This window comes from Carcharodon carcharias, chromosome 18, assembly GCF_017639515.1.
Source record: "Carcharodon carcharias isolate sCarCar2 chromosome 18, sCarCar2.pri, whole genome shotgun sequence".
NCBI lineage: Eukaryota > Metazoa > Chordata > Chondrichthyes > Lamniformes > Lamnidae > Carcharodon > Carcharodon carcharias.
The window spans coordinates 1,207,584-1,219,654 of record NC_054484.1 but is presented as its reverse complement, the minus strand read 5'-3'; the positions used below and the strand labels follow the sequence as shown (position 1 = coordinate 1,219,654).

Genomic DNA, 12,071 nt, shown 5'->3' with positions numbered 1-12,071 from the left:
ATTAGTGAAAACTGAACCACTCCATTCAGATATATTAGTGAAAACTCAGTCACCCCATTCAGATATATTAGTGAAAACTGAGTCACCCCATTCAGATATATTAGCGAAAACTGAGTTACTCCATTCGATATATTAGTGAAAACTGAGTCACTCCATTCAGGTATTTTAGTGAAAACTGAGTCACTCCATTCAGATATATTAGCGAAAACTGAGTGACTCCATTCAGATATATTAGTGAAAACTGAGTCACTCCATTCAGATATATTAGTGAAAACTGAATTACTCCATTCAGATATATTAGTGAAAACTGAGTCACTCCATTCAGATATATTAGTGAAAACTGAGTCACTCCATTGATATATTAGTGAAAACTGAACCACTCCATTCAGATATATTAGTGAAAACTGAGTCACCCCATTCAGATATATTAGTGAAAACTGAGTTACTCCATTCGATATATTAGTGAAAACTGAGTCACTCCATTCAGATGTTTTAGTGAAAACTGAGTCACTCCATTCAGATATATTAGTGAAAACTAAGTCACTCCATTCAGATATATTAGTGAAAACTGAGTCACTCCATTCAATATATTAGTGAAAACTGAGTCACTCCATTCGATATATTAGTGAAAACTGAGTCACTCCATTCAGATATATTAGTGAAAACTGAGTCACTCCATTCAGATATATTAATGAAAACTGAGTTACTCCATTCAGATATATTAGCGAAAACTAAGTCACTCCATTCAGATATATTAGTGAAAACTGAGTCACTCCATTCAATATATTAGTGAAAACTAAGTCACTCCTTTCAGATATATTAGTGAAAACTGAGTTACTCCATTCAGATATATTAGTGAAAACTGAGTCACTCCATTCAGATATATTAGTGAAAACTGAATTACTCCATTCAGATATATTAGTGAAAACTGAGTTACTCCATTCAGATATATTAGTGAAAACTGAGTCACTCCATTCGATATATTAGTGAAAACTGAGTTATTCCATTCAGATATGTTTGTGCAAATTTTGTTCTGCCCCGCCCTATCAATTCAGTATTGTGCTAATTTTTGCAACTTTCAATATACTGTAAATATGCCCCAGCTTCCAGCTAGACTTGGAGGTATACCAGTCAAACTGCCAGCAGGGGTACAGGGAGCACCAACAACTGTTCCATATTCTCTGGTTTTTGTAGAGCCACAAGTACTACTCACTAAAACTACTTATTCCTTCACAGGATGTGGGCTTCGCTGGCTGAACATTGTACAATCATTAGCCAAGATCCCCACTTCTGACTTTATGATGGAAGGAAGGTCACTGGTGAAGCAGCTGAAGATGGCCGGGCCGAGGACACTACCCTGAGGAACTCCTGCAGTGATGTCCTGGGACTGAGATGACTGACCTCCAACAATCACAGCCATCTTCCTTTATGCTAGGTATGACTCCAACCAGCGGAGAATTCCACCCCCCTACCCAATTCCCATTGACTCTAGTTTTGCTAGGGCTCCTTGATGCCACACTCAGTCAAATGCTGCCTTGATGTGAAGGGCAGTCACTCTCACCTCATCTCGAGAGTTCAGCTCTTTTGTCCATGTTTGAACCAAGGCTGTAATGAGGTCGGGAGCTGAGTGGCCCTGGCGGAACCCAAACTGAGCATCAGTGAGCAGCTAGGTATTTGCTTAGCAAGTGCCGCTTGATAGCACTGTTGCTGACCCCTTCCATCACTTTACAGATGATCAAGTGTAGACTGATGGGGCAGTAATTGACCGGGTTGGATTTGTCCTGTTTTTTGAGTACAGGACATACCTGGGCAATTTTCCACATAGCCAGGTAGATGTTTGTGGATGTGGTGCCAATTAAGCGGGTCTGCTTTGTCCTGGACGGTATCAAGCTTCTTCAGTGCTGTTGGAGCTACATTCATCCAGGCAAGTGGAGAGTATTCCATCAGATTCCTGACTTGAGCCTTGTAGATGGTGGATAGGCTTTGGGGAGTCAGGAGGTGAGTTACTTGTTGCAGGATTCCTAGCCTCTGACCTGCTCTTGTAACCACAGTATTTATATGGCTAGTCCAGTTCAGTTTCTGGTCAATGGTTACTCCCAGGATGTTAGTAGCAGGGGATTCAGTGATGGTAATGCCATTGAATGTCAAGGGGTGATGGTTAGTGTTCAACATGGAGGAGCACTGATTCAGCAGCTGAGGGAGGGTGGTATGTGGTAAGCAGCAGGAGGTTTCCTTGCCCATGTTTGACCTGATGCCATGAGACTTCATGGGGTCCGGAGTCGATGATGAGGACTCTCAGAGCAACTCCCTCCTGACTGTGTACCATTGTGCTACCACCTCTGCTGGGTCTGTCCTGCTGGTGGGACAAGACATACCCAGGGATGGTGATGATGGTGGTGGTGTCTGGGACATTATCTGTAAGGTATGATTCCGTGAGGATGACTATGTCAGGCTGTTGCTTGACTAGTCTGAGACAGCTCTCCCAATTTAGCCCCCAGAAGTCAGTAAGGGGGACTTTGCAGGGTCGACAGGGCTGAGTTTGCCATTGTCATTTTCGGTGTCTAGGTCGATGCCGGATGGTCCGTTTGGTTTCATTCCTTTTTTGTGACTTTGTAGTGGTTTGATACAACTGAGCGGCTTGTTAGGCCATTTCAGAGTCAACCACATTGCTGTGAGTCTGGAGTCACATGCAGGCCAGATAAGGTAAGAATGGCAGATTTCCTTAGCTTGCCCGATGTCATCACGCACTATTTTGCTCTCATTCTGCCCTTTTTGTGCAATCCAGATCCTAATCACTCGCTGCATAAAAAAAGATTTTCCTCGCCTCCATTGCTTCTTTTGCCAATCACCCTAAATCTGTGCCCTCTCGTTTTCGTCCCTTCCACCAATGGGAACAGTTTCTCCCAATCTACTCTGCCCAGACCCCTCGTGATTTTGAATATTTTATTAAATCTCCTTTCAATCTTCTCTTCCCCAAGGGGAACAGTCCTAACTTGTCCAATTTGTCCATTTAACTGAAGTCCTCGTCTTTGGAACCATTCTCCTGAATCTTTTCTGCATCTCCTCTAATGCCTTCACATCCTTCCTAAAGTGTGGTGCACAGAATTTGATGCAATGCTCCAGCTGAGGCTGAACCAGAGTTTTATACAGGTTTAATATAGCTTCCTCCAATTTTTACAGTCACTCACCAACCGCCAACCCTCCCTCCCCCAACAACTGACTGTTACTGCTGATGTTACTATCTCCATCCAAAGAGCATTTCAAATCCCAAATGAAAGTTTATTCCTGCTGTCAGGCAAGAACTAAGCAAAACTCCAGAACATCTCAGCTTACCCACAGTGTACACGTTATGTGATTCTGACTCTCACTCTCCACAACTTGCCTCAGCATTCTGATGTAGGGTCATAGAGCTGAAACATTAACTCTCTTTCTTTCTCCACAGATGCCAAGAATTTCCAGCATTTTGTTTTTATTTCAGCAATCGTTCACCTCTGATTCTGTCACCCTCAGCCCTGTCGCTACTCAGGCACTGTATTAGCTCGACAATATCCACAAAAACCCCTCTGATACTAAAATTGCAAATGGCTGCTTAATTCTATACTCATTCTCTCATTCAGCTCACTGTTCCTTTAGACAGTGCCTGTCCTCTCAGGATTTTAAGAGTCTGTATGAAGTGCTTTCTAAATCTTTTTGAACATTCACTTTTGGATGCTGCCCTCACTCTTCCCTGGTGACCATCAGTGAATAGAGCCCACTCTGGAGGTAGAAACAGCTGAGTACCCTGTGTTGTCTCGGCTAAAGCTGGGGCAGTAGGTTCTGGAGTTCCCTTCTGAGCTGACACGTGCTCTGGATCCGGAGTCTCATCTTGTGCTGGGAGCACCCATTCTTTCGGTGAGCTGCTTACTGTGGTGTCTTGAGTTATGGATTTGGCTTTTGGTGGAGAACTTGCTCCTGGTTTTGTTACTGGAGTTATGGCTCCAGCACAGATTTCACTGCTTGACAACACAGGGCTCCCGTGTGTTGTTGATTCCAGATGGGCAGCTTGTGCTCCTTTCTCCTCCCCCTTGCCCAGCTCTGACGGAGCCGAGTTCTTGGAAACTAGCACTTTGACATCGCCGGAGACTTCCTGTGGCTTCCTGACCAGTTCTCCTCGGTATGCCTCTTCTCTTCCCCGTGTCCACTCAGCACCCCTGTATTGGGTGCAGGAAGCAGGATCACGCTTTGGAAATTCAACTGGAGTCTTCACAACATATTCAGTCACAGTTTCTTCATCCGAGTCTGAACTGGAGTCTGAGCTCGAGCTGGACTCTTCCTCAGCAACTGACTTATCAGCCACAGGTTCACTGATGGCATGCGAGTAATTGGCTGCCACTGACTTCTCCCCACCTTCTGGAATGCTCTGTGCAGACCAGAGTCTCTCTCCCAATAATGGCATTGGGCCAGGATCCTTCCTGGGAAAAAGCAGCACTGTTTTCTTGGATAAAAGGTTTGCTCGTTCTGTGCTGGTTATCTCTGAAGTTTGAATACGGCAATCTCTGTTCCTGATCTCAGCAGCCTCAGCTCCTGTGTGACAGACAGTGAAGGACAAGGGTCAGCACACAGCACTGCCATCTCATTGCTCAGCAGTCCAGCTCTATCTACTGCCACCACCACAGCTTTGTCATTTAAGGGAAGCACAAACAGGAACAAATGCATTCTTTTCTTTTATTAATTCACAGGATGTGAGCATTACTGACTGGACCAGCATTTATTGCCCACACCTAGCTGCCCTTGAGAAGGTGGTGGTGAGCTGCCTTCTTGAACTGCTGCAGTCCATGTGGTGTAGGTACACCCACAGTGCTGTTAGGGAGGGAGTTCCAGGATTTTGACCCAGCGACAGTGAAGGAGCGGTGATATATTTCCAAGTCAGGATGGTGAGTGACTTGGAGGGGAACTTCCAGGTGGTGGTGTTCCCATTTATCTGCTGCCCTTGTCCTTCTAGATGGTAGTGGTCATGGGTTTGGAAGGTACTGTCTAGGGAGCCTTGGCAAATTCCTCCAGTGCATCTTGTAGATGGTACACACTGCTCCTACTGTGCATCGATGGTGGAGGGAGTGAATGTTTGTGGATGGGGTGCCAATCAAGTGGACTACTTTGTCCTGGATCGTGTCCAACTTCTTGAGTGTTGTGGGAGCTGCACTCATCCAGGCAAGTGGGGAGTATTCCATTACACTCCTGACTTGTGCCTTATAAATTGTGCACAGGCTTTAGGGAGTTAGGAGGCGAGTTACTCGTCACAGGATCCCCAGCTCCTGACGTGCTCTTGTAGTCACAGTATTTATATGGCTGGTCCAGTTCAGCCTCTGGTCGATGGTAACTCCCCAGGATGTTGATAGTGGGGGATTCAGTGATGGTAATGCCATTGAATATCAAGGGGTACCGGTTAGATTCTCTCTTGTTGAAGATGGTCATTGCCTGACACTTGTGTGGGAGTGAATGTTACTTGCCACTTGTCAGCCCAAGCCTGGATATTGTCCAGATCTTGCTACATTTGGACATGGACTGTTTCAGTATCTGAGGAGTCGCGAATGGTGCTGAACATTGTGAAATCATCAGCAAACATCCCCACTTCTGACCTTATGATGGAAGGAAGGTCATTGATGAAGCAGCTGAAGATGGTTGGACCTAGGACACTACCCTGAGGAACTCCTGCGGTGATGTCCTGGAGGTGAGATGACTGACCTCCAACAACCACAACCATCTTCCTTTATGCTAGGTATGACTCTAACCAGTGGAGAGTTTCCCCTGATTCCCACTGACTTCAGTTTTGCTAGGGCTCCTTGATGCCACACTCGGTCAAATGCTGCCTTGATGTCAAGGGCAGTCACTCTCACCTCACCTCAGGAGTTCAGCTCTTTTGTCCATGTTTGAACCAAGGCTGTAATGAAGTCAGGAGCTGAGTGGCCCTGGCAGAACCCAAACTGGGCATCAGTGAGCAGGTTATTGCTAACAAGTGCCGCTTGATAGCACTGTTGATGACCACTTCCATTACTTTATGGACGATGGAGAGCAGACTGATGGGGCGGTAATTGGCTGGGTTGGATTTGTCCTGCTTTTTGTGTACAGGACATACCTGAGCAATTTTCCACATAGCCGGGTAGATGCCAGTGTTGTAGCTGTACTGGAACAGCTTGGCTAGGGGCACGGCAAGTTCTGGAGCACAAATCTTCAGTACAATTGCCGGAATATTGTCAGGGCCCATAGCCTTTGCAATATCCAGTGTCTTTAGCCATTTCTTGATATCATGTGGAGTGAATCGAATTGGCTGAAGACTGGCATCTGTGATGCTGGGGTCCTCTGGAGGAGGCCAAGATGGATCATCCACTCGGCACTTCTGGCTGAAGATTGTAACAAATACTTCAGCCTTATCTTTTGCACTGATGTGCTGGGCTCCTCCATCATTGAGGATGGGGATATTTGTGGAGCCTCCTGCTCCAGTGAGTTGTTTAATTGTCCACCACCATTCACGACTGGATGTGGCAGGACTGCAGAGCTTAGATCTGATCCATTGGTTGTGGGATCACTTAGCTCTGTCTATCATTTGCTGTTTAGTTTGTTTGGCACGCAGGTAGCCTTGTGTTATAACTTCACCAGGTTGACACCTCATTTTTAGGTGTGCCTGGTGCTGCTCCTGGCATGCCCTCCTGCACTCTTCATTGAACCAGGGTTGATCCCTGGCTTGATGGTAATGGTAGAGTGGGGGATATGCTGGGCCATGAGGTTACAGATTGTGTTCGAGTACAATTCTGCTGCTGATGGCCCACAGTGCCTCATGGATGCCCAGTCTTGAGTTGCTAGATCTATATGAAATATATCCCATTTAGCACGGATTACTAGTCCAGCGACAACACCACGAGAGAGAGAGAGAGAGAGAGTGAGCTAGCACAAGAGAGCAACTGTGAGGGGGTGGGGGAGAGAGAGAGAGGCTGCAAGAGAGAGAGAGAGCGTGAAGGGAGGCAGTGGGAGAGAGAAAGAAGGCAGTTGATAAAGTGCCATGCAGGAGATTTATTAAGTAGGTGGAAGCCCATGGACTCAAGGGAAAATGGTGGTTAAGGAGAGAGAATTCGTTTAATGACAGAAAGTAAAGGGTGATGGTGGTGATGGTTTTTGGATTGGGAGGTGCTCTGCAGTGATGTTCTCCAGGGGTCACATTTGGGTCTCTTGCTCTTTTTAACTCTTATAAAGTGACTAGATTTGGGTGGAGAGAAGCAGCTGTTAGGAAACTTCGCAATGTAGCAGTTAATGAAGAGAGTCCTTATAGATTCCAGAATGTCATAGTCAAGATGGCGAAATGTACAGAAGAATGGACGATGGATTTCCATGCAGTGATGTGTAAAGTGATGCCCTTTGGGTGATGAATATGGAAGCACATTACACTATTAATGTAGATTAGCAGAAAGACCTTGGTGTCCATAAACACAAAACCTTAAAGGTGGAGGACAAGTTGATAAGATGGTGAAACCAGCACATGGGATTCCTGGGTTTGTAAATAGAGGGATAGAATCTAAAAGCAAAGAGCTCATGCTCGGACTTTAAAGATCACTGGTTAGGCCTCAGCTAGTGTATTGTGGAAAATTCTGAGCAGCACACTCCAGGAATGGTGTAAAAGCCTGAGAAAGGCTACAGAGGAGATTTACCAGGAAGTTGCCAGGAATCAGGGACTTCAGTTATAGGAGATATAATGGAAAAGTTAGAACTGTTCTCCTTTGAACAGAGAAGGTTCAGAGAGAGGTACCTGATGATGGAAGTTTTTAATTTTAAAATGACGAGAGCTTTTGATTGAGTACACAGAGGAAATCTATTCTCTCTAGGGAATGAGTCTATAACCAGAGAATATGGATTTAAAATCATTGGAAAAAAATCTAGAGGGGAGAAGAGAGAATTTTTCACTCAGAGAATTGTCAGGGTTGGAGCAGTTGACCTGAAAAGATAGTAGAAGCTGATTCCATAAATAATTTTAAAAGGCAGTCAGAGAGGGATTTGAGAATGAGGAACTGACCGGGTTATGGACAAAGAGCAGAGATGATGGACTAAACCCTTTCAAAGAATCAGCTCAGGCACAGTGGGCTGAACGGTGATTATTAAGCCAATGAAAGCGTTTTCATCAGTTTCAGAATCAATATGTAACCTAGAAGCAGAAACCAATCACTGGACCATCCCACTAAGCACTCCCTGAGATTACAATCAGAATATTAAACTGTACAGACTGCACAATGAGAGGAAACACTCACACAGCTTGGTGCCCACAAGTGACATTGCAACAAGCATGTGGAGGAACAGGAGCATGATGGTAATGTTACTGCACAGGTAATACAAAGGCCCTGACTAATGCTGATCAATTAACACTCACATTGTCCTTCAGGGTAGGAAATCTGCCAACCTTACCTGATCTGGCCTACGTGACTCCAGATCCACAGCAAGGTGTTTGACTCTTAAATGCCCTCTGAAATGGCCTAGCAAGCCACTCAGGTGTATCAAACTGCAGGAACGTTGAGTAAGAATCAAACTAGGTCAAAATCCTGGAACTCCCTCCCTAACAGTACTGTGGGTGTACCTACACCACATGGACTCCAGCGGTTCAAGAAGGCAGCTCACCACCACCTTCTCAAGGGCAACTAGGGATGGGCAATAAATGCTGGCCCAGCCAGCGATACCCACATCCCATGAACACATTAAGGAAAATGTTCTCCATTTCTAAAATTAAAGACATATCATTGCTAAAGTACAAACAGTAGTTCCAGACCACGAAACTGTAACCAATAAACCCTAGACCAATAACTAGGGGAAACATCCAGCATTTCACAGAGCTACCTACACACACACACACACACACACACACAGACACACATCCACACGTGCACACATACACAGACAGACAAAGACATACACACACATACAAAGACACACACACAAAGATACACACACATGTACAGACAAAGATAGACACACACACAGACAAAGACAGACACACACACAGACAAAGACAGGCACACAGATACACAGACAAAGACAGGCACACACACAGACAAAGGCAGATAGACGCACACACAGACAAAGACAGACACACACACACAGATACAAGACAGACAGCCACATACAAAGACAAACATACGCACACACATACAAAGACAGACACACACACACTCACACAGGCAAAGATAGACATACACAGACAGACAAAGACAGACAGATGCACATAGAGAGACAAAGACAGATTGACAAAGACAGACAGACACACAGCACATATTTTCACCCCTTTTTTAAAATTCCTTCATAGGATGTGGGAGTCGCTGGCTGGGCCAGCATTTATTGCCCATCCCTAGTTGCCCTTGAGAAGGTGGTGGTGAGCTGCCTTGAACTGCTGCAGTCCCTGTGGTGTAGGTACACCCACAGTGCTGTTAGGGAGTTTCAGGATTTTGACCCAGCGACAGTGAAGGAAAGGTGATATATTTGCAAGTCAGGATGGTGAGTGACTTGGGGGGAACCTCCAGTTGGTGGTGTTCCCATGTATCTGCTGCCCTTATCCTTCTAGATGGTAGTGGTTGTGGGTTTGGAAGGTGCTGTTGAAGGAGCCTTGGTGAGTTGCTGCAGTGCATCTTGTAGATGGTACACACACTGCTGCTACTGTGCGTCGGTGGTGGAGGGAGTGAATGTTTGTGGAGTACTTGAGTGCGATTTACTGTAGAGTGCCAGAGTTGAGTGCTTCGGGGAGTTAAGCGGAGGAAGGGAAAGAGGTGTTCGGCTGCTTTTGCCTAAACTTTTTCAGCCTCGAGGAATTGATTCTTGCTCTGCTACTGGAGAAGAAGCTGGTTAATTGGTGAGTATCTGGTAAGTGATTAAGGTTTATTCTATTACTAAGGCTCAAAATTGTATATTTTGAGCGGGAGAGGATAAAAGGCTTGGATTGAGAGTCCTAACCGCAGTGAAGCCAGTGGCGGAGAGACATCACAAACAACAACGAAAGCAGCTGATTGGTGAGTAGGATTGGTGAGTATTTCTAGTCTTTAAAGTAAAAGTAAGGCCTTTAGTCTGTGTCTAATCTCTAGTCTTTTTTTCTTAGAAATAGCTTTTAAGTATAAGATCGATACTGGTATAAAAAAAATTAATTACAATAAAGTGTAGAGAGCAGGAATACTAGAATAATGAATTAATAAATTAAATAAAATATGATAGTGATGGCAAGATGGGTGCTGTGTTGCTGCTGCAGCATGTGGGATCTGCTGGACACAAGGTGATCCAGAGCAAACACATCTGTACCAAGTGTTTCCAGCTCGAAGAGCTTCAGATCCAAGTTAAGGAGCTGGAGTCCGAGCTGACATTGCGCCGCATCAGGGAGGGGGAAAGTTACCTGGACACTTTGCCCCAGGAGGTGGTCACACCCCTCAGATTAGGGAATTAAATTAGGTCTGTGATCAGTGACAGGAGGGTGTGACTGCAGTTGAGGCAGGTTTGGGGGCCCAGGGGTTAGTGGTCAAGGAGCCTCGAACCCTGCAACTGTCCAACAGCTACAAGGTTCTTTGGAGCTGTGTGGACAAGAGCTGGGACTGCAGGGAGGATGAGAGAACTGATCATGGCACCGTGGTACAGGGAGCCATTCAAGTCAAGGGAAGAAATAAGAATGTAGCAGTGGTAGGGGACAGTATAATTAGGGGGATAGACACTGTTCACTGCAACCATGAGCATGAGTCCTGAAGGCTGTGTTGTCTGCCTGGCGCCAGGGTTAGGGACATCTCAGGGCTAGAGAGGAACTTGGAGTGGGAGGGGAGGGATCCAGTTGTTGTCGTCCATGTTGGTACCAATGACATTGATAGGACTAGAAAGGAGGTTCTGCTGAGAGAATTTGAACAGTTAGGAGCTAAATTACAAAGCAGAACCTCCAAGGTAATAATCTCAGAATTACTACCTGAACCACAGGCAAACTGACACAGAGTAAATAAAGTCGAGGAGTTAAATGTGTGGCTCAGAGATTGGTTCTCTTTTGTTGGAGATGGTCATTGCTTGGCACTTGTGTAGTGCGAATGTTACTTGTCAATTATCAGCCCAAACCTGGATATTGTCCAGGTCTTGCTGCATTTGGACATGGACTGCTCAGTACCTGAGTAGTCGTGAATGGTGCTGAACATTGTGCCATCATCAGCGAACATCCCTACTTCTGACCTTATGACGGAAGGAAGATGAAGCAGTTGAAGATGGTTGGGCCGAGGACACTACCCTGAGAAACTCCTGCAGTGATGTCCTGGAGCTGAGATGACCAACCACAACCATCTTCCTTTGTGCTAGGTATGACTCCAACCAAGAGTTTTCCCCTGGTATAATAGAATCTATTAGAAAGGATGTGATAAATGGACACTGGGATAATAATGATCTGATTGGACATAATCAACATGGATTTGTGAAAGGGAAATCATGTTTGACGAGCCTGTTGGAGTTTTTGGAGGATGTTACTAACAGAATTGATAAAGGGAAGTCAGTGGATGTAGTGTACTTGGATTTTTAGAATGGTTTTGAAAAAGTCCTCCACAGGAGGTTGGTTAGAAAAATGAAAGCATATGGGATCAGAGGTAATATACTGGCACAGATTAAGAACAATCAGAAAACAGAGATTAGGAATAAATGGACCATTCTCATGTTGGCTGGCTGTGACTAGTGGGGTACCACAGGGATCAGTACATTTTTTTTACTTGGGCCCCAGCTGTACACAATATATATCAATGATTTGGATGTAGGGGCCAAATGTAATATTTCCAAGTTCATGGATGACACAAAGCTAGCTGGGAATATGTGTTATGAGGAAGATGCAAAACTGCTTCATGAGGATTTGGACAGACTTAGTGAGTGTTGCAGATGGAATATGATGTGGAAAAATGTGAGGTTATCCACTTTGGTAAGGGGAACAGATGTGCAGAGTATTTCCTAAATGGTAAGAGGTTAGAAAGTGTAGATGTACAGAGGGACCTGGGTGTCCTTGTCCATAAGTCACTGAAAGCTAACATGCAGGTGCAGCAGGTAATTAGGAAGCTAATGGAATGTTA

General features: G+C 45.1%; 1 protein-coding gene across 1 annotated transcript in view; it reads right to left on the bottom strand.

The window, feature by feature from the left end:
* Positions 1–12,071, bottom strand: part of ndufv3 (NADH:ubiquinone oxidoreductase subunit V3) — a 32,840-nt gene that overhangs the window by 16,026 nt on the left and 4,743 nt on the right. Inside the window, exon 3 of the mRNA XM_041210627.1 lies at positions 3,781–4,563. Coding sequence (XP_041066561.1) covers positions 3,781–4,563 — 783 coding nt within the window. The remainder of the gene's footprint in view (positions 1–3,780; positions 4,564–12,071) is intronic.